Here is a 20,962-nt window from a genome sequence, read left to right as displayed (position 1 = left end):
CTGAAGGGTTGCAGCAGCAGAGCCGGAGGGCTGGCACTGGGCCCCCTGCAGGGGTATAGGCCTCAGCAGTTGCCCAACAATGCCAACTCAGATGCCAACACTGCAAGTCCATTTAGAGAATGGTAGAAAAGTTTTGTGTGGGCGTGTGTGGGTGTCCCACCCCCATGCAAGAGTTTTCCAGTGATGCTCTTAATGGCTGAGCCAATTCCAAATTAATCTTGGGAGGGAAGCCACCCATGGCTAATCAGAAGCAAGAAAATTCTGCAATGCGGACTTTCCGTAAATGCAGATTGGTGACATCACCCACTTGTTGTCATTTATGTATCGCCTAATACTGCTTCTTCGGTGAAAGCAAAACCTTTGTATCTAGACAGGCACTTAGCAGCTATGGATGAGCAGAAGTTTCTGTAAATGGCACATTTAGCATGGTCTGAACCCCCCAGATAAAAGGCAGGTTAAAAGCCTTCTATAGTGATAAAGGTATATCACTGGAGATGCAATTTATCATCCTCGGCTGTCCTTGGTTCCATTTCTTGGGTCAGATGTCTTATCTCACGAAAATAATGGAGAAAGTATAAGGCTGCTGGATTTACAGCTATGGAAACCATCCATCGCACAATGACTGGAGCCCCTTTGCTGAGAATTACTCATTTGCTTACTTTGGACTGTCATTTTGCTTTCCCCCACAATAGCTCTTGAGTGCCAAATCCACATGACAATGGCATTGAGCACAGTGTACTCAACATTTCCTTTGTGTTATTTAGTGTGCTATTCCACTATGCTGATATATGCTTTCGTTAACCCTCAAGACTGATGGCTAGCACACTCTCTACGTGGGACCACTCCTGAAGATAAATCAATGCAGAAAGCAGCTCACCATCTCCTTATAGATCTTGGGAGATGGGAGCAGACACATAAGAAGCACAAAATTTTAGAGTAGGAAAGTGTCTTACAGGTCATCCAGTCCAACCCTCGACTCAATGAAAGAAACTCAGTCTGGCTTATGTCAGCTGTTCTGGGTTGTCAGGTATGCTTTTGGGCCCAATTCAAGTGGATGGAGTTAGGGATGAAAGCAGCATATAAAAACTATTAATAAATAAGCAACATTCAAGCAACAGTGCCAGGGTCAGAAAATAAAATAACAATGAAGACAAACCATTGCAACAATAAACTGCAGATTGTTTCTCACTGAGACACAAGTAATTATTCAATATTAGAGAAGAGAGTCAAGTTCACACATACTTTTCAAATTTAATACAGTATTACACAATCCATAAGTTCTTCGAGACTTTCAGCACGGGTTTTGAATTTTCTGTTTTGTCTGTATATATTATGAAACTTCATCAGTTGTAAGAACCTGAGAATATAAGGAAAGCCTGCTAGATCAGCCCAACAACCGATCCAGTCCAGCATCCCATTCTCACACTGGCCAACCAGATACACATGGGAAACCTGCAAACAGGACTTGGGCACAATAGCACATTCTCCCCTCCTATGGTTTCCGGCAACTGGTTTTCAGAATCATTACTACCTCTAGCTGTGGAGGCAGATCATAACCATCATGGCTACTCACCGTCAATAGCCCTCACCTCCATGAATTTGCCTAATTGTCTCTTAAAGACATCTAGGTTGGTGGTGTTCACTGTCTCTTGTGGGAGTGAGTTCCATAGTCTACCTATGTGCTGCATTAAGTCTGCTGTGAATACATATTTCTTCTTTTGGCCTTTACTCATGTGAGGTTGTTGGATTAGATTCTCTGTGAAGACCATTTCCCATATTTTACTGTACAATTTCAATAGAGAGATGACTTGCAAATCATTTGAAAAACTCGCTACAGATGTCCATGCTGCAATTAATGGTCAGGACTTATATGACCAAAGGAGCATCACCACCAAAAATAAGCCTGTCCATCCCTTAAGTCTGGCTGAACAGATTCACTTAAAGATCCCACTTCTGTCTAAGTCCCTGTAGAACTTCTTAAAATGTAGACAAGAAAAGTAGACCACGTTAGGCTAGATGAACAAATAATCTGACCCGGCCACGATATATGACAATATCCTTTGCTCCTTATGCAGAAGACTACAAAGGTTATTCTCCAAATACAGCCATTATGGAATAGAACAAGGCATTTCATGTAGAGAAGAAACTAATTGCTAGCTGGGGAGAATAATTGCTTGGTGTGATGTTAAAATACCCAACTGTGTAAAGGTCAAATCCTGATGACCATTAAGTCGCTTCCAGAGCAGCTCTGCTTTTTAAGACACGGTTTCCATCCAACCCCAGAAATTACCTGCATTGTCATTCCTAGATGTATGACCTTGATGTTTTTCAAACCTTAATGCATGTATTGTTGGAACTATCTAAGCTTACCAAGCAATCCATGGAGCTTTGCACATGACTGCCAAGTCCTCTTCATTATTCATCACCAATCTCTCATATCTTTACATCATCTGCAAACTTTAATGCAGCAGCAAATTGCTCCAGATGCTTGTCAAAAACTATATATGTATATTAGAATAGAGCATAAGACCTGTTCCTTCTAACCAGGTTATGATTCAGTCTACCCCACCCCGGTGCCCTTCAGATATTTTGGAAAACAACTGCCAACATAGTCTGACTCAGAAAAAGGCATCTTCCTATGTGTTTGTTTGCTGTGATAGACCTATTCATACTTATTGGAGAATCCCTTGACCTTACTTTGTAAAATAATACTTTCCCTCTTCTTCCCTTGGTATTCAGGTGTGTATGTGTATATACATTTCATTGTTTTTTATATTTTCTGTTGAAAGCCGCCCAGAGTAGCTGGGGCGACCCAGTCAGATAGGCAGGGTATAAGTAATGCTGTTGTTGTTGTTGTTGTTGTTGTTGTTGTTGTTGTTAACACATACACATTTAGTTGGTCAACTGAACAAATGGACTATGGTTCATGAAAGCTGGTGCTAAATGCATTTCCTAGTCTACAAAATGCCACAAGACTCTTTCTTGTTCCAACTCACCATGAGGAAGATCAGATGTCAGGTGGGGCATGAGGTAGCTCCGGGTCAGCTGCCAATCAAAGTCATCCTCAACACCTTGGCTATACTCACACTGGTTTAAGTCCCCATCTTCTTCAAAAGTACAGCCAGCTGTGGGATAGAGACAAAAAGAAACACTGGGATGAAGGACAGCATATTTTTCCCAGAAAGAGAGACACAAAACAAATCTTAAGAGGACACAGAAAACATCAGAGAAAGCACACAAAGGACACAATCGATAGGTATTTCCACCGTTGAAATCCATCCTGCCTTACAGCTCTCGTTTCAAAGAGCTGAAGGAGAACTTGTAGGTCATCTAGCTCAAATGCAGGAAATCCAGATTTAGAGCACCGCCAACAGATGGCTGCCCAGTCTCCACCTGAGATCTACTGCCGGAAGCTGTGTGGCTCTGAATACAGGTTGTAAGGAACTCCAAATGGGAAGAGTGCTGTTGCACACACTCCCGGCTTGTGGGCTTCCCAAAGGCATCTGGGTTGCCACTGTGAAAACAGGATGCTGGACTAAATGGGCCTTTGGCCTGATCCAGCAAGCCCCTTACGTTCTGATGTGGGGAACTGTTGCCTTTACACAGAGACACGGGGATGTGGCAGTGGCAGTGGAGAGTGTCAGAGCCATCAGCATGCAAGTTAAGGGCATCTCAGTATGATGCCAGCGCTTCATAATTATTTCCTTGCATGGCTCATCCCAACTTCTTTTATCACTTCAATTAGCAAAGCCACCTCACCTGTCACCACTGACAGAACAGAAAATAACAACTTGGACAAAAAAGTATTTGCAAATGCTCTCCTTGCTCTCCCACCCCGTTTCCCCAAATTTAAGTTTCCCCTGCTAGTATGAAACTTGTAAAAAAAACCAGGAGTCCCATCAGGTTCTAGACTCATCGAGATATTTAAAATCAAAACAGGATTCAGCAAGGCTAAACACTGATTAAAGGGGTGGGTATTGTAGGGTCACAAGATGTGGGGGGGGGGGATCCAGGGGAGAGTAAAATACCGTATTTTTCGCTCTACAGGACGCACCCGTGTGTGTGTGTTTCGTGTGTGTGTGTGTGTGTGTGTGTGTGTGTGTGTGTGTTTCTTGTGGCTGATTAGCTGCTCTCCCTGTGCAAAGGTCAGAGGGGGCAGGGTTTCTGTTGAGTCAGGTGATTAGCTGTGGGAGGAGCTTATAAGAGCTTGCAGGGCAGCAGATGAAGGAGGAGCAAAAGGGTTTTCTTTTGTGTGTGTTTCTTGTGGCTGATTAGCTGCTCTCCCTGTGCAAAGGTCAGAGGGGGCAGGGTTTCTATTGAGTCAGGTGATTAGCTGTGGGAGGAGCTCATCAGAGCTTGCAGGTCAGTTTGATCCATCTTTTAGATTTAGGGGAGCTAGTCTCAAACGTTTGTTGGGGGAGACCTAGGGTTTTTTGGGGGGGGGGTTATTTGTCCTGTCTTCATGCTTTTTAAGATGGAGCACCACTGTAGCCACCCCCAACGACACGTTTTCAAGATGGAGGGTGAGGGAACAGCTGCAGTCGCCTGTGGTTCCTGCGCAATGTTTGCCATCTTGCCAAAGGTTGCAGGCAGCTTTACCTGCAGCAATTGTATGTTGATTGCCCTCTTAGAAGACAAAGTCCAGCAACTGGAGGAACGTGTAGCTACGCTCCAAAGAATTAGAGAGCTAGAGCTCTTCTTGGAAGCAACAGAGAACACCGTCTCCACCAAGGAGGAGACAGGTGACTCCCCTGAGAAGGAGGCTAGTTCACCAACACAGGAGCCAGATATATGGAGAAACGTGACTCAAAGAAGTAGGAGGCCCAGGGTTCGCTCTGATTGTTTAGAAATACACAATCACTTTGAAGTCCTCTCCCCTAGCATGGAAGACGAAGAACAGACTCCATTTGAAGATCTCTCCCTCATTACAGTCGATCAGGTATATGAAGACGAGCAGCAAAGTCAGTCCTCAGGGAATGTGAAGGCGACCTTGGAATGGACAGCTTACGGAAGAACCCCGACCAAACCTAAGAGGAGGCATGTAGTGGTGATAGGGGATTCCCTACTGAGGGGAACAGAAGCAGTGATCTGTGGGCCTGACAAGATGTCTCGGGAGGTGTGCTGTCTCCCCGGGGCTAAGATCCAAGATGTAACTGAACGACTGCAAGGAATCATAAAACCCACTGACAAATACCCCTTCCTCTTGGTTCATGTGGGAACCAATGACACTGCTAGCAATAGCCTCCAGAAGATCAAAAGAGACTACGAGGCTCTGGGCAGGAAATTGAAGCAATTAAATGCACAAATTGTCATCTCATCTGTCCTCCCAGTTGAAAGACGTGGCCCAGGGAGAGAGGGAAAAATAGTGGAAGTGAACAGCTGGCTTCGCAAATGGTGTAAACAGGAACGGTTTGGATTCTTAGATCACGGACTGCAGTTTCTTGAAGATGGACTTCTGGCAAGCGATGGGCTGCATCTCACAACGGTTGGGAGGAATGTTTTTGCCAAAAATCTCAGAAACCTAATCAGGAGGGCTTTAAACTGACTAATATGGGGGAGGGAGACAGTGCTCCTGAAGGTAGGAGTCTATCAATTGATGAAGATGATCATCCAAATGTCATAGACCAAATGGAGCAAACAGCATGCAGACCTAGTGGTGGGAGGAAAAAATCCTTAAATAAGAGACACGGGGGAATGATTAATGGAGAACAGGCGAAGTCCCGGCAGACTGGAGGAGGGCAAATGTTGTCCCTATTTTCAAAAAGGGGGAAAGAGAGGACCCAAATAATTATCGCCCAGTCAGTCTGACATCAATACCAGGGAAGATTCTGGAGCAGATCATTAAGCAAACAGTCTGTGAGCACCTAGAAAGGAATGCTGTGATCACCAAAGTCATGTCAGACTAACCTGATCTCGTTTTTTGACAGAATTACAAGCCTGGTAGATGAAGGGAACGCAGTGGATGTAGCCTACCTTGATTTCAGCAAGGCATTCGACAAGGTGCCCCATGATATTCTTGTAAAGAAGCTGGTAAAATGCAGTCTTGACTATGCTACCACTCAGATTCTATGATTCTATTCTATAGGACGCACCTTGTTTTAGAGGGGGAGAAAAAGGAAAAAAACATTCTCCCCCTCTCTGCCCAGTGCCCCTTCAGCAAAGCGGCCGTTCAAGGTGCGTTGGAAGCCTGGAGAGCAAGAGGAGTCGGTGCGCACCGACCCCTCCCGCTCTCCAGGCTTCAGTGAAGACAACCCGAAGCCTCTGGAGCACAGCGGGAGTTCCCGCTGCACTCCGGAGGCTTCGGGTTCCTTTCAACCTGCTCTTTGGGGCTGGCGGGGGGAAGCCCACTGCCAGCCCCAAAGAGCAGGTCGGGGAGCAGCGGAAATGCACGCAGCCTTCCCGCTGCTCCACGAGCTTGTGGGGCTGGCAGTGGGGGGGAGTGCTGCTTTCCCCCACCACCAGCCCCAAAGAGCAGGTCTTCTTTAGCCCTGTGCAGCCTCTCCCGGCTGGAGAGGTTGCATGCGACTAAAGAGGAAGCCAAGACAGCGAGCGGGATCCATCTGGCAGGGAGAGGCTGCGTGCGGCTATGGCAATACCCCCACCTCCCACAAAAGCCCACAGGAGCTGCGCACCCTTTAAGGAGCGCACGGCTCCTGCGGGCTTTTCTACGAGGAGGGAGAAGGGACTGAATGGCCGCGTCAGTCCCTTCTCCCTCCTGGGGAAAAGCCCGCAAGAGCTGCGCGAAGCTTGTGTGCGGCTTTTGGGGGCTTTTCCTGCCTGCCTCCCCTCTGCATTCGCTCCATAAGACGCACACACATTTCCCCTTACTTTTTAGGAGGGGAAAAGCGCGTCTTATGGAGCGAAAAATACGGTAGTCTATATCTGGCACACATATAATGCAAATTGTTTGGACTGCTATATAAAGGACACTTGCTATGGAATAAGTCCCACTGAACATAGTTGCCCGGCTCCCCCATAACACTAGGCCAAAGCATGGTTAGGTATAAACCACAAGCTGCAGAAAATGTTTGTTCTCGGGCATTACCTACATAGTATATTTAAAGCACTATGGTGCCACTGTAACAGTCATAGCTTCCCCCAAAGATTCCTAGGAACTGCCATTGTTTTAAGGGTATGGGGAGTCTTTAGGACAGGCATAGGCAAACTCGGCCCTCCAGATGTTTTGGGACTACAACTCCCACCATCCCTAGCTAACAGTACCAGGGTTCAGGGATGATGGGAATTGTAGTCCCAAAACATCTGAAGGGCCGAGTTTGCCTATTGCCTGCTTTAGGAGATTACTATTCCCCTCACAAAGCTCTGTGAGAGAAACAGTGGTCTCCTAACAACTCTCAGCACTTTAACACACTACAACAGATCCCAGGATTCTTTTGGGCAAGCTATTTCTGCTTAAAGGGGAATGGCACTGCTTCATAGTGTGGATGCGGCCTTAGGTTACCTCTTGTAGCATGTCCAGGGGTGAGAAATCACAAGGCCAGGTTCAGACATAAAGCTAGCTCAACACACAGCTTAGATCCAGACAGCACAGCAGCAGGTTGGCCAGGGGAAGAGCAAAGAATTGATTATTTTTTGCCTGCTAACTCATACATGCTTAGCCATGCTTTGGCTAAGCACCGCATGCAAATGGTACTAGCAGGACTTAAGTTTGCACAGAGGACTGTGCAGTTCTCTACTTCTGCCAGCCTGATCCACTTTTTGCTACATCACTATGCAGCAATGCTGCCTCAGCCACTCTGTAATTGGATGGTTTTGCATCATGCAAAGCAGCAACTGATATTAGCAGGCAGGCATTGTTGTTTTTAAGCACATTTCCCTTCCCTGTCCCAACTGATAGCCCACACCTATCAACATGCTAGCCAGCTACTGAAATCCATGCATGTTGACTGGTCTCACTTCTACTAGGATCATTTCAATGGTGCTCCATCTGGAGAATTTTACAGGACAGGACGACATTTAATGGGCTGAAAGCACCAACCACCCAAAGGTCTTGTTAAATGGGATACAGGGCCTTTAATGGATGAAGGTAGGGCTGACAGATGTCTCATATTTTAGGGGACTGTATTTTATTCCAGAATGTGTCATCTCTACAGAACATAACAGACTGCCTTCCTGATTCTCACCTCCCCAATCCCTGCCCCAGGCTGCTCAGCCAACACAGACGAGATGGCTTATTTGAGAGCATCTTTTTGATCTGACTCACCTAGAGAACTGGACCAAAACCAAAACAAAACGAGCTAAGAGCAGACAATGTTGCTGCATTCGAGCACTTTGGTGAAATGGGGCTCAGGAGCCACTACTAAGCATTGATGCAGAACTTTAAATTTGCAATGAGCTTTACAGTGTTTGAGAATATGTGCTTATCTCTCTGCATGGAAGACTAATGTTATCTCCGCACCCCCCTCTCGGAGGTTATGGTGGTCATTTTATAATGCCATTTCAGTAAATCAGAGCATGTTTTGAGAGGGTGTGTGCATGAACTGTATCTGTGTGCACACTGCATATCTGGGAGCTCTCAAATTCAAATTCAAATTGGAGGAAGGAGGTGCCAAAAGGCGTGGCAATGGCCACCAGCTTTCAAATAGAGCATGCAACTGCATGGAGGCTGTCTATCAATGGCTACTAGACCTAGGAAGCTGCCTTTGGTCTATCTACTCCATGCACCCTGCAGATTTTTATTGTTGGGCTACAACTCACATCAGACCCTCCAACTGTGGTCAACCATCAGGTAAGGTGGCAGCTGTAGTCCAAGAGAACTGGAGGGTAGCAGGTTGGGGAAGACTGATCTACTCTCACTGGCTGTGACTCTCTAGGATCTCTGGCATAGGTAAATGCTGTTTGGACTCTTCATAAAAAATGTAAAGTATAAAATCAGAAAAGATCCCCCATACCATGAGGTGTTGCTGAGTTCTGCTCACTGCAATGGGAAGCTTCCTCGCAAGAGGATTTTTAAATGCATTTAAGAACATTACCAATAAAGAAATGACTGCAACTTTTTTTAAGGAGGGGGATAATGCCTGTAGCAATCTGCAAGGTGGAAGGCTTTATGGCGCTGCCTCAGCCTTGCAAAATAAAGTCATTCCCAAATCCATCAAAGCCCTCTTCCCACAAGCTATCAGAGTTCAGCAGCTGGGCTATGCTGTTCCATGCAGTGATCATATTGTGTACACACACACACACACACACACACACACACACACACACACACCATCTTCTATTGCCTAAGACCTCAGGATGCCAAGCCTTGAAGGCTCTGGGGTTCGACGTAAGTGTGTGTGTGTGTGTGTGTGTGTGTGTGTGTGTGTGCAGCCTGTTAACTGGCACAGCCCAGCTTGTTGAGTGCTGACCTATTGTTCCATTAAAGCCACAGATTACAAGCAGGGCAGTGCTTCAGCAATAATTAATGCTGGCCCCCTGAGCCAACGGGAGCAGGCATATTAAGAAAGCTCTGAGCAAGCAGAATGAGCAAAGGCAAATGGCCCCTGAGCAGTCCAGGCAGAACCTATTTATTATTTCGTTACTTGTTTAACAATCTCTTTCCCCTTCCCATCCCCAAGTCACACCGGTCAGCTCTGCTCCCCCAAGGTCCTTTGCTGGAGTTTTTAAAAGACGCACCACCAGTTCAATATCTCCACGAGACAATTAGCAAGCTGCTCTCCAGCCCTGATGCAGCTTTGCAGCTAAAAAGAAGCAGCAAGAAATCAAGAATTGGATGGCCAAGTGTCCCGACCTTAAAAGAGGGCAGTTCTCTATCTGGGTTGTTTGGCTGCATTCACATGGCAGGTGATTCCATTTCCCCAATGTTGCCCTACCTGTTAGTTTATGTGCTATATTCGAGCTTTCACCTAACAGAAAAGCCATGTAAAGCTACAATCCAGTGTGCTTAGTGCTTATTTCCGTGTTATTTTCAGAGACAATTAAGAGCAGCAGTGGGGAATTAGTCGCTCGCAATATGTTGTTCAACTCCAATGAGCCCTGGCCAGCTGTTCTGTTTCAGGCAGCGGTCCCTGCTGGGGAAAGGGGTCTAGGCCCAGGCCCAGGTCTGTCCCAGCTGGATCCCTGAAGCAAAATACTACTCAAGTCAATATCCAGGATCTGCTGAGCAGTTAGGTCAGCCCAGACTCATATTCCTCAAAGGCAGGCCAGCAAAGAGTTAAATTCCAAGGTACAACAAAGTGTCAGCTTCCAGGATGGGTTAGGAAAAGGGGCCACCCCTTATGATGCCCCCACCCACATGCAAAGAGAACTCTCATGTTGCTCCAGCAAGCTGTATACACAGACTAAGTCTTAAATACGGTTTGGGCTTCCTTCAGGCTGTTGGCTCCACCCTCACAATGAATTAGGCTTTCACTCTAAAAGGGGAGCCACTTGCTCTAGAATCTTTTGTCTGCAGCCGCGGGGAAGCAGCTGTAGAGTGTACTGTGTTTGGAGCTGGTGTCCTCAAAGTTTGAGGATGGTCTGTTCTTTCTGCTGATCAAAATTCTGAAGAAGGAAGAGCACTGAGGTGCGTTTCCAAGGTCAAATCCTGATCTAAGATACCATCTCTCTCTGGGGTCTGTTCTCTAGAAGCACTGGGCCCACCCATGATTTAGAGGTCACCTTCTGAATGCAATTATATATATGTATATACACACACACACACACACACACACACACACACCACATCTGACTGGGTTTCCTCAGCCACTCTGGGAGGCTCCCAACAGAATATTAAAAACATGACAAAACATCAAACATTAAAAACTTCCCTAAACAGGGTTGCCTTCAGATGTCTTCTAAAAGTCAGATAGTTTTTTATTTCCTTGACATCTGATGGGAGGGCGTTCCACAGAGTGGGTGCCACTATCGAGAAGGCCCTCTGCCTGGTTCCCTGTAACCTCACTTCTTGCAGGGAGGGAACCACCAGAAGGCCTTCGGAGCTGGACCTCAGTGTCCAGGCTGAATGATGGGGGTGGAGACGCTCCTTCAGGTATACTGGGCCGAGGCCATTTATAAAGGTCAGCACCAACACTTTGAATTGTGCTTGGAAACGTACTGGGAGCTGTTTTCTTGAGCAAAGGTAACACAAAGGTGAGGCCAGCTTGTGCTATTCTTCTTTACTAGACTCTTCACATACACACCCCAAGAACAGCTGAGCCAGCAATGTATTCAACGTTCAATTCTGTCCATCTGCCAAGTCTGCAGAGCTGGGAGCTGTGACTTTGCTCCAGACGGCCCCAATCAAAGCGACCTAGCCCTGCAGAGAGGATGGCGCAGGCAACTGGGTATGTTCCAGCCAACAGTCTATTAATTACTTATTGGCTTCTGTTGCTCTGTGCGTCAGGCAGCTATTTTGAAAACACACATATCCATGCAAAGTCCCCTTATGCCCTAAAACGGCTTGCAAGAAGGAACAGCTTGAAGTAAGGCAGAATGGAAGTGCATAAGTACATTCACTCATGGGAGGACAAGGCAGTTCTTAGAATCATAGAAGGATGGGGTCTCAAGGGTCATCTAGTCCCACCCTCTGCAATGAAGGAAACACAGCTAAAGAATCCCTGGCACTTGGCCATCCAACTTCTGTTGAGAAACCTTCAATGGAGAGAGTCCACCACCTTCGGAGGTAGTTTGTTCAGCTGTCAAACAGCTCTTACCATCAGAAAGTTCTTCCTAATGTTTAGTTAGAATCTCCTTTCTTATAATGTGAATCCATTGGTTCAGATCCTTGTGAGGATACCCAGAGCTTACAGGGTTAACAGCTCAAGGGAAATGATGTCCTGTCACTGGGGTGTGTTCGCATATGGGGTTTGTACTTTGTTATGTGAACAGTTTTTACTTTCTGTTTTGGCTACGACAGGAGAAGCATAATGTCTTCGCTATCTCCTGGTTCAGCATCTTAAAAAGCAGAGACATCACCTTGCCAACAAAGGTCCATATAGTTAAAGCTATGGTTTTCCCAGTAGTGATGTATGGAAGTGAGAGCTGGACCATAAAGAAGGCTGATCGCCGAAGAATTGATGCTTTTGAATTATGGTGCTGGAGAAGACTCTTGAGAGTCCCATGGACTGCAAGAAGATCAAACCTCTCCATTCTTAAGGAAATCAGCCCTGAGTGCTCACTGGAAGGACAGATCCTGAAGCTGAGGCTCCAGTATTTTGGCCACCTCATGAGAAGAGAAGACTCCCTGGAAAAGACCCTGATGTTGGGAAAGATTGAGGGCACAAGGAGAAGGGGACGGCAGAGGATGAGATGGCTGGACAGTGTTCTCGAAGCTTGACTTTGACCAAACTGCGGGAGGCAGTGGAAGACAGGAGTGCCTGGCATGCTCTGGTCCATGGGGTCACGAAGAGTCAGACACAACTAAACGACTAAACAACAACATCTCCTGGTTGTTGTTTTGCTGCTGTACAATAAAGCTTCATAGAGTAGAAGCAGCTGTTGTATGGGAGTTTTACTGCATGGCTGAGATTCCTTCCACACAGGAACTGCTGCGCAAGATACTCTGCTGTAGCTGGGAGAAGCAGGTTGGCACAGTGGAAGTGGACTGGACGCCACAACAGTCCTGCTGTTTGCAGCCTTGACAGACTCTCAACAGAACAATCCTGCCCTCCGGAGCAAGAGAAAACAAGCTTGCTCCATCTTCCATGGGTCAGCCCTTCAGATATTTGATGGTGGCTATCCTATCACCCCGCAGTCTTCTCTTCTCCAGGCTAATCATACCAAATTCCCTCAACCATTCCTCATGAGGCTTGGTTTCCATCCCCAGTGGCAGTGAAGAGATCTTGCTACAGTCAACAGAGGAACAAAGCTTAACACCAGGGCAGGATATGGAATTGCTGCAACAGGAATAGTGTCTCTGAGCCCCTGCTCCTTCATTCTACAGTGGTACCTCGGGTTACAGATGCTTCAGGTTACAGACTCTGCTAACCCAGAAATAGTACCTCGGATTAAGAACTTTGCTTCAGGATGAGAACAGACATTGTGGCAGTGGCAGCAGGAGGCCCCATTAGCTAAAGTGGTACCTCAGGTTAAGAACAGTTTCAGGTTAAGAACGGACCTCCAGAAAGAATTAAGTTCTTAACCAGAGGTACCACTGTATTCCATTCCACACATACATAAATACCAACTTTAGCAAGTAGGAACTCAAATTTTATTTCTTCCACACCTGCTGAAGAGACTGGCATGCCAAAGCCATCTCTCCCTCTCCATGCAGCTTGGCAAAATATAGAAAGATAGATTCCTCGTTTCACATTCTTGGAATGGATAACCGCTCATTCCCCTAGGAAGCAGCTCCCTCTCTTCCTCCTTCACTCACCCCTATGTTGCAAGTCTTTTGCTCGCTTGATGCAAAACCGAGAATATTTATTTCCACCTCTCAAGCGATTTGGGATAAAGGAGCCAAGCAAGTTCAGACAAACAGTACGGTGCAGTCATCTCAAATGCCAGGCCATTTGTCATTTCACAACTTATTCTAATAGAGCCAGGGCTATTAATACAATGGCTGGGGTTGTGTGTGTGTTGAGGGAAGCAGCCACAATTTATTTCAAAGCCAGTAAAAGCACTTTTGGGGGTGGGGGGTGGCTGGCTATGGGAAGTGAAACAGACGGCTGGATATTTGACACAGCAGAGCCAGCAGTTCAGGTTTCCATCCCCCTAAAATTAGAATTATTCTGTTCCACAGACGAAGCCATAGAATCATGAAGGCAGACCTCATTTAATACACAAACGCACCAAGAATGCACACACAACCAAACATATTCTGCATCAGGGGTGAGCAACATCTTGTCGGTTGAGAACAGGGGCGGACAATTCTGGCAAATTTGGTCTGTTTTTAATTTTTTTGTTACTCCAGTCTTAAATTCAGTTCTCCACATTTCCAGGTCGGTTAATTTATATTTATATTTATATTTATATTTATATTTATATTTATATTTATATTTATATTTATATTTATATTTATATTTATATTTATATTTATATTTATATTTATATTTATATTTATATTTATATTTATATTTATATTTATATTTATATTTATATTTAGAAAAATGTCCTCATGAAAATTGGTCAGCTTTTTAGTGTGAATTTCTCCTAATAGGCACATTTTCGCATGCATTTTTGCCTAGCGCATGCATTTTCTCAAAGCAAATTTCCGTAATGTAATGCATTCTGTACGTCATTCTCTATAATGCATGCATTTATGTGCGCACTTTAGCCTAGTAGATGCATTTCCTAGCACATTGCTTGGCTGAAGAGCTGCATTTAAAAAATCAGAGAAGCATAAATTCCAACTGTCTTTGTTTGTATATTGTTTCAGAAAGTACAAATTAGGTACATGCACCTTTAACTACCAACTGAATTGGATTCCTGCTCCCATCCTAAAATAAGGGCCACATTCCCTCAGAGATAATCTGTTGGGGAGTGAGGCTCAGGCAATAAATGGGTGGCGTTTCAACCAGCAATCGGTGGGGCCAGAGCCCAAAATGGCCCCTTTATTTCTAACCTCCTGTAGTATCCTGGGAAAAGGGAATGACTGGCTGAAAGCCTAAACAACAGCACTCCACACTGAAACATTTTGTTAGGCAGTTATTTTCAATGGAAGGGAAACAACTTTTTTTTTAAAAAAGGCAGAAAACAAAGTACCACATATTTCACTCTATAAGACGCACCAGACCATAAGACGCACCAAGTTCTTGGAGGAGGAAAACAAGGGAAAAAATATTCTGAATCCCAGAAGCCAGAACAGCAAAAGGGATCTGGCTTCTGGGATAGCTGATAGCTTCTCTTGCTGTTCTGGCTTCTGGGATAGCTGCGCGCAGCCTCTCCCAGGCAGCGGGATGAAGGCTTCCCCTGCCCTGAAGAGGCTCCCCCAAGAGCCGCGCTCCCTTTAAAGAGCCCCGTGGAGCGTGTGTGCGGCTCTTGGGGGCTTTTTCCAGAGGAGGGAGTAGGGCAGCCCTTCTCCCTCCTCGGGGAAAAGCCCCCAAGAGCCGCACACACGCTCCACGGGGCTCTTTAAAGGGAGCACTGAGCAGAGCCTCCCGCCTGCATTCACTCCATAAGACGCACACACATTTCCCCTTACTTTTTAGGAGGGGGAAGTGCGTCTTATAGAGCGAAAAATATGGTAATTATTTATGTAGTGCAAGGTTTCGCAAACTTGGGTCTCCAGCTGTTGTTGGACTACAACTCCCATCAAACATGGGACCTTTTGCATAATAAACCATTGCACTCTAATAGTAGTCTCGCCATCAGCAAGAAGTTCGCCTCCACCCACGGGGCCCAGCTAGCTTGCAAGAAGAAGCATGAAAACGGAAATCGGAATTGTTAAATGCACAGTAGCACAATGCAAGGCACAGTCTTTGAAAGGGCTTTGTCTAGCTAAGCGTAATGCCTCCCTCCTCCCTCTTTCAGCGTTTCGGATAGGATTAGAGGCGGGAACGTCTGTCAGGAATATTAACATGACTAACAGCCACACGCTGAGCAAAGCTACTCAGGCCTCAATCTTCCTAAGCAAGGCCCCCTGCCAGCTGGACGCCACCTTCGGTGCAATTTGTGAAGCACTGTGACTTAGAAAGTACTCGTTTTAGGCTTTGAGAATGAAAAATGAATAACCTTAAGCTGTAGCACGCAAGCCCGTCCAAGTTAACTGGAAAGAAGCACCATGCCCAGGTGATAAGTCCAACTGACAATATTGCCTCTATGACTATGGTTGCATTTTTGTCCTCGGTTTAAATTGGGGAGCAAGCCCCATTGAATTCCATATGAGGACGGATGGTTGGGATGTAGTAGAGGGGGAGAAGGGCCACACCAATTGGCACTGTCCCCCTGCATCCGGTACCCATTTGTTAAGGAGGCCATGCGTCGCTGCCCCACCAAGCTCAGACTTCTTTCCTTCAGCCAGGCCAAAGGGTATCATGGCAGCAATCAACTTTCTCCCCCTTGCCCCTGTAAAACTCAGCAGAGAGGGGGATGGAGACAAAACTGGAATTAGTTGGTTCTGCCTGGCATTGGTTCTGGTTTCATGCACTTTTGATCTGCCATCCTCACCCTCCACTGTCTCCACATTCATCAGTGAAATGGTACAAAAAATCATATTTACAAATGGATTGAAATAAGTACCTGTATACCACACACTTCAGGATAAAGTGCATTTCTAAATGCATTTGTTGAGCTAAAATACATGTGTAAATAAGTAGTCTGTGATAAAGTATTTTACCTCATCAAATGCATTTATAAAAGCACTTTATACTAAAGTGTATTATTTCTATGTATTTATACATTTTGGTACTTTCCCCCCTTTGGAGGAAGAAAGGCTGTGCAAAATCCAGAGGATAATTGTCAGTTTCACTTAAAAATGAGGACCAAGTGAAATTCTCCCCTCATTCACCCCTCATTTCCTCCATTATCCCTAAACGGCTTTGAAGAGTTCTACTGCTTTTAGTATGTTTGTATGTTTTAAGGGCTTTCAACCTGCTTTTATCATGGGTGTCATTCCCTGTTAGGCTATCTTGGGAATTTGTTTGAAAGGCAATGTTAGATATTTTGAAAATAAAAACATACATACTTATGGTTGCGTGAGGCCCACCTGCCACCTCAAGTGAAACATGGCAGAAACTGCTGCTGTTTGAGGGGAAATAGGTGGTTATTGTGGTTAGAAACATAGGAAACTATCTTAAACCAAGTCCAAACAATTGGTCAAGCTACCCCAATATTATCTAAACCAGCAGTCTTCAACCTTGGTTGTCCAGATGTGGGTGAACAGCAATTCCCATCATCCACAGCCAGCTTAGCTTGATGGTCAAGGATGATGGGAGTTATAATCCACCCACATCTGGGAAACCAAGATGGAAGAACACTGGTCTATGCTGAGTGGCAATGACTCTCCATGGTTTTAGGTGAGGGACATTCTCAGGAGATGCCAAGGATTGAACCTGGTACCTTGTACAAGCAAAACAGGTTGATTGCCATCAATTCCTTCCCATTTATCAGTCCTTTGAGGGTCCAGAAGGGAACTAAAGAGACAGCACAGTCTTAACTAATGTTGGGCTGAATAACCTCCCACTTCACAGGGCAATTTATGGTGTATTGTGGCCATTCCCAAGTGGAATATTCTGTTTAGGAATGCTGCCAGACTGCTACATGCCACATGAAGTGCTAGCAAGGCTTTTACCAAGAAAAAAAGAACAGAAAAAGAAGGAAGAGAAAGCCTTTGGAATCTGCTATTAACATTCCACATGTGTGAAAGGTATTAGAATGTCTTTGTGGGGTGTCATAACGCTTATTCCCCAGATAGAGCCAAAATAACAGGGGCTAAATAGTCCCACCGCCTTTTAGATTAGGTGAATTCACACTCACTAAAGCAGAATTAGGTCCTGGTTCAACAGGGTTCTAGGCAAAAAAAAAAAGGCCAACAGCTCCTTCAGGTAAATGAAGCAACAGGTGAATGCTGCAGGCCACATTCATCTGTGCTCAGGAACAGAAATTAGAAGCAAATATGATCAGTATTCAATCACATGGTTGTAGCTAAGTCCACAAATGACACATGATTTGGTTTGTTTGGTTTTCTTACATTGTTGATGTGCTGGGGGCACTGTTATACAGTGGTTTCACTCCTTCCTCCTGGGCCGTGTTCAGAGAGTGGTGGTGGGGGATGAGTGTTCAGACCCTTGGGCCCTCACTTGTGGGGTGCCTCAGGGTTCCGTCCTCCCCCCCATGCTTTTTAACATCTATATGAAGCTGCTGGGAGAGATAATCAGGGGGTTTGGACTGGGTGTCCATCAATATGCAGATGATACGCAGCTCTACCTCTCTTTCAAATCAGAACCAGTGAAGGCGGTGAAGGTCCTGTGTGAGTGCCTGGAGGCGGTTGGAGGATGGATTGAAGTTGAATCCTAATGGATTGAAGTTGAATCCTGACAAGACAGAAGTACTGTTTTTGGGGGACAGGGGGCGGGCAGGTGTGGAGGACTCCCTGGTCCTGAATAGGGTAACTGTGCCCCTGAAGGACCAGGTGCGTAGTCTGGGAGTCATTTTGGACTCACAGCTGTCCATGGAGGCGCAGGTCAATTCTGTATCCAGGGCACCTGTCTACCAACTCCACCTGGTACGCAGGCTGAGACCCTACCTGCCTGCGGACTGTCTCGCCAGAGTGGTGCATGCTCTAGTTATCTCCTGCTTAGACTACTGCAATGCGCTCTATGTGGGGCTACCTTTGAAGGTGACTCGGAAACTACCGCTAATCCAGAATGTGGCAGCTAGACTGGTGACTGGGGGCGGCCGCCGAGACCACATAACACCGGTCTTGAAAGACCTACATTGGCTCCCAGTACGTTTCCGAGCACAATTCAAAGTGCTGGTGTTGACCTTTAAAGCCATAAACGGCCTCGGCCCAGTATACCTGAAGGAGCGTCTCCACCCCCATCGTTCTGCCCGGACGCTGAGGTCCAGCGCCGAGGGCCTTCTGGCGGTTCCCTCATTGCGAGAAGCAAAGCTACAGGGAACCAGGCAGAGGGCCTTTTCGGTAGTGGCGCCCGCCCTGTGGAACGCTCTCCCATCAGATGTCAAAACGATAAACAACTACCTGACATTCAGAAGACATCTTAAGGCAGCCCTGTTCAGGGAAGTTTTTAATGTATGATATTTTAGGGTTTTTTGGTTTATATGGATGCCGCCCAGAGTGGCTGGGGAAACCCAGCCAGATGGGCGGGGTACAAATAATAAATTATTATTATTATTATTATTATTATTATTATTATTATTATTATTGATGTTTCCTTTACATTGAAATGAATGAACCTGAGTTACAAAGTTGCATAAATAGTTGTGTCAGTTACGTAAAATAGCAGACAACAAGATTAATAACGTAGTATGTGACTGAACTGCAGCAGAAGGGAAACAGCGCTGACTGTGATTAATATAGGCTGGGACATAAATCACTGCTAGGTATACTTGAGGGTAGGATATAAAAAGGCAGTGATTTGGCTGGGGGGGGGGGAGGTATTTTAATGTCTTGCAATTCCCCAGACGGCAAAACATAGTTATTTAGTAACACAATATATATACTGCTCACTAGAAGAAAAGACTTCTCTGCAGTTTACAGTAGATATTCCAACATATTCATTAAAACCACTAATAAAAAGCATTTAAACAAGTTACATGAAAATATATATATAACAGCACAAATTTAAAAACACTTGTAGCTGCTAAAATAATGTGCTAAAACTAATTGTCTAAGCAGACTTGCAGGGACTCTCTCTCTCTCTCTCTCTCTCTCTCTATATATATATATACACACACACACACACACACACATATGGAGGTGCAAAAAAACACTGCAGGGCATTTGAGGAAATGTACGGACTTGCCGATCAGAAGGTCGGCGGTTCGAATCCCTGCGACGGGGTGAGCTCCCATTGCTCGGTCCCTGCTCCTGCCAACCTAGCAGTTCGAAAGCACGTCAAAGTGTAAGTAGATAAATAGGTACCGCTCCAGCGGGAAGGTAAACAGCGTTTCTGTGCGCTGCTCTGGTTCGCCAGAAGTGGCTTAGTCATGCTGGCCACATGACCCGGAAGCTGTACCAATAAAGCGAGATGAGCGCCGCAACCCCAGATTCGGCCACGACTGGACCTAATGGTCAGGGGCCCCTTTACCTTTACCTTTACCTTTACATGGTGGAATACAGATTCAGCCACATGGCTCTTTTGAAAGCCTAGGGTGGATGTCAGTGCTCAGGAGCCCTACTGTGGGGCCCTAGCAGCTGCCCCAGGATGCCAGGCGCTGATGCCAACTCACCACTCAACTCTTAGGAGAATTGGGAGGCTTCTTCAATCCCAAGCACAGTTTCAAGGGGTACGTTATCTCTCTCATGCACACACATATACACAGGGACTTTCAAGTCAAGGGTTTGAGAGCTTTCATCTGAGGACTAAGTTCAGCCTGTGGTCAGCAGTCCACATTCACAGCCCAGTGGTGGCTGGTGCCCATTTGAACTGGTAGTGCAACAAGCAAGGTGACCAAGAGTAGGTGGAGCCAGAACCAATGGCAGATGGAGCTACCAACCTCCACTAACACAGCCCCTTTGCAAGCTCTTTCCTCTACTAGGTACTGGATCTACTTCTGCTGCATCACAAATGCTCCACGACATTCTGGCGCCTTGCTAGCCTTGAAGTAGAGTCACCATTAAAAGCAAAAAAAAAAAATGCTTCCCTAGTTTTAACAATGCACGTTGTTCAGCTCTGCCTGTAGCTACTGGACAAGATTATCAAGGGACACAACCTCATTCTGTCAATGCTGAAGACCATTATTATTATTTTAAAATATTGGCCACTGTAAGAAGCAGAAGATGCTGAGCTGGTGTGACACAAGACTTTATTCCAACTGAGTGGCAAAAGGCAGATTTCAATAGATTGCAGCTGTCGGGAAACTCTTGCCGATATTAACGAAAGAAAGTTTAAAACGCTGTGAGTAATTTTACAGAGAGCCAAGGGGACTATCCACTCGTTTGCTTTGAAGCAGAGTCTACAGAAACACAGCACTCTTCCACCAGTACTGTAGGAGCTCTGAGCAGAAAGCTGCATTCTCAAGTCAGACAGGAGTGCCGAACTACCCCCAGAGTAGAGCTGGAAGAAAAATTAAACTCAGCTTGCATTTAAAGGTGAACTCATCTAATTTGCCCTCTCCAAACCTATATATGATTTATTTACCGCCCTTCATCATAAGATCACAGGTTGGTTCACAGATACAAGCCAAAATGTAGCCATCTTTCAAAATTCACAGACTCTCATTTATTTCACAACAACATTTATACCAAATCAGAAATGTGTTTATTAGGAGAAATCCACACTAAAATGTTGGTGAGTTTTCATGACAAATCACAATAGAAACATGGAACCCTGAATTTAATATTGGAAAGATGAGAAATGGAGGGAACCAAAAATGACTGATTTGTCCATCTTTGAAGAGAACC

At 45.6% G+C, this 20,962-nt stretch overlaps 1 protein-coding gene across 7 annotated transcripts in view; it reads right to left on the bottom strand.

Moving 5' to 3' along the window:
- Positions 1-20,962, bottom strand: part of PTPRU (protein tyrosine phosphatase receptor type U) — a 360,572-nt gene that overhangs the window by 210,273 nt on the left and 129,337 nt on the right. For all 7 annotated transcript variants that reach the window (XM_083512078.1, XM_083512072.1, XM_083512073.1 and 4 more), the window contains exon 2: positions 2,997-3,125. In XM_083512078.1, the coding sequence (XP_083368204.1) occupies positions 2,997-3,125 (129 nt within the window). The remainder of the gene's footprint in view (positions 1-2,996; positions 3,126-20,962) is intronic.

The sequence above is a fragment of the Podarcis liolepis genome, assembly GCF_965112155.1.
Source record: "Podarcis liolepis genome assembly, chromosome: 7".
Taxonomy (NCBI): domain Eukaryota; kingdom Metazoa; phylum Chordata; class Lepidosauria; order Squamata; family Lacertidae; genus Podarcis; species Podarcis liolepis.
The sequence above is the reverse complement of the archived record's forward strand: the minus strand, read 5'-3'. Positions and strand labels throughout refer to the sequence as shown.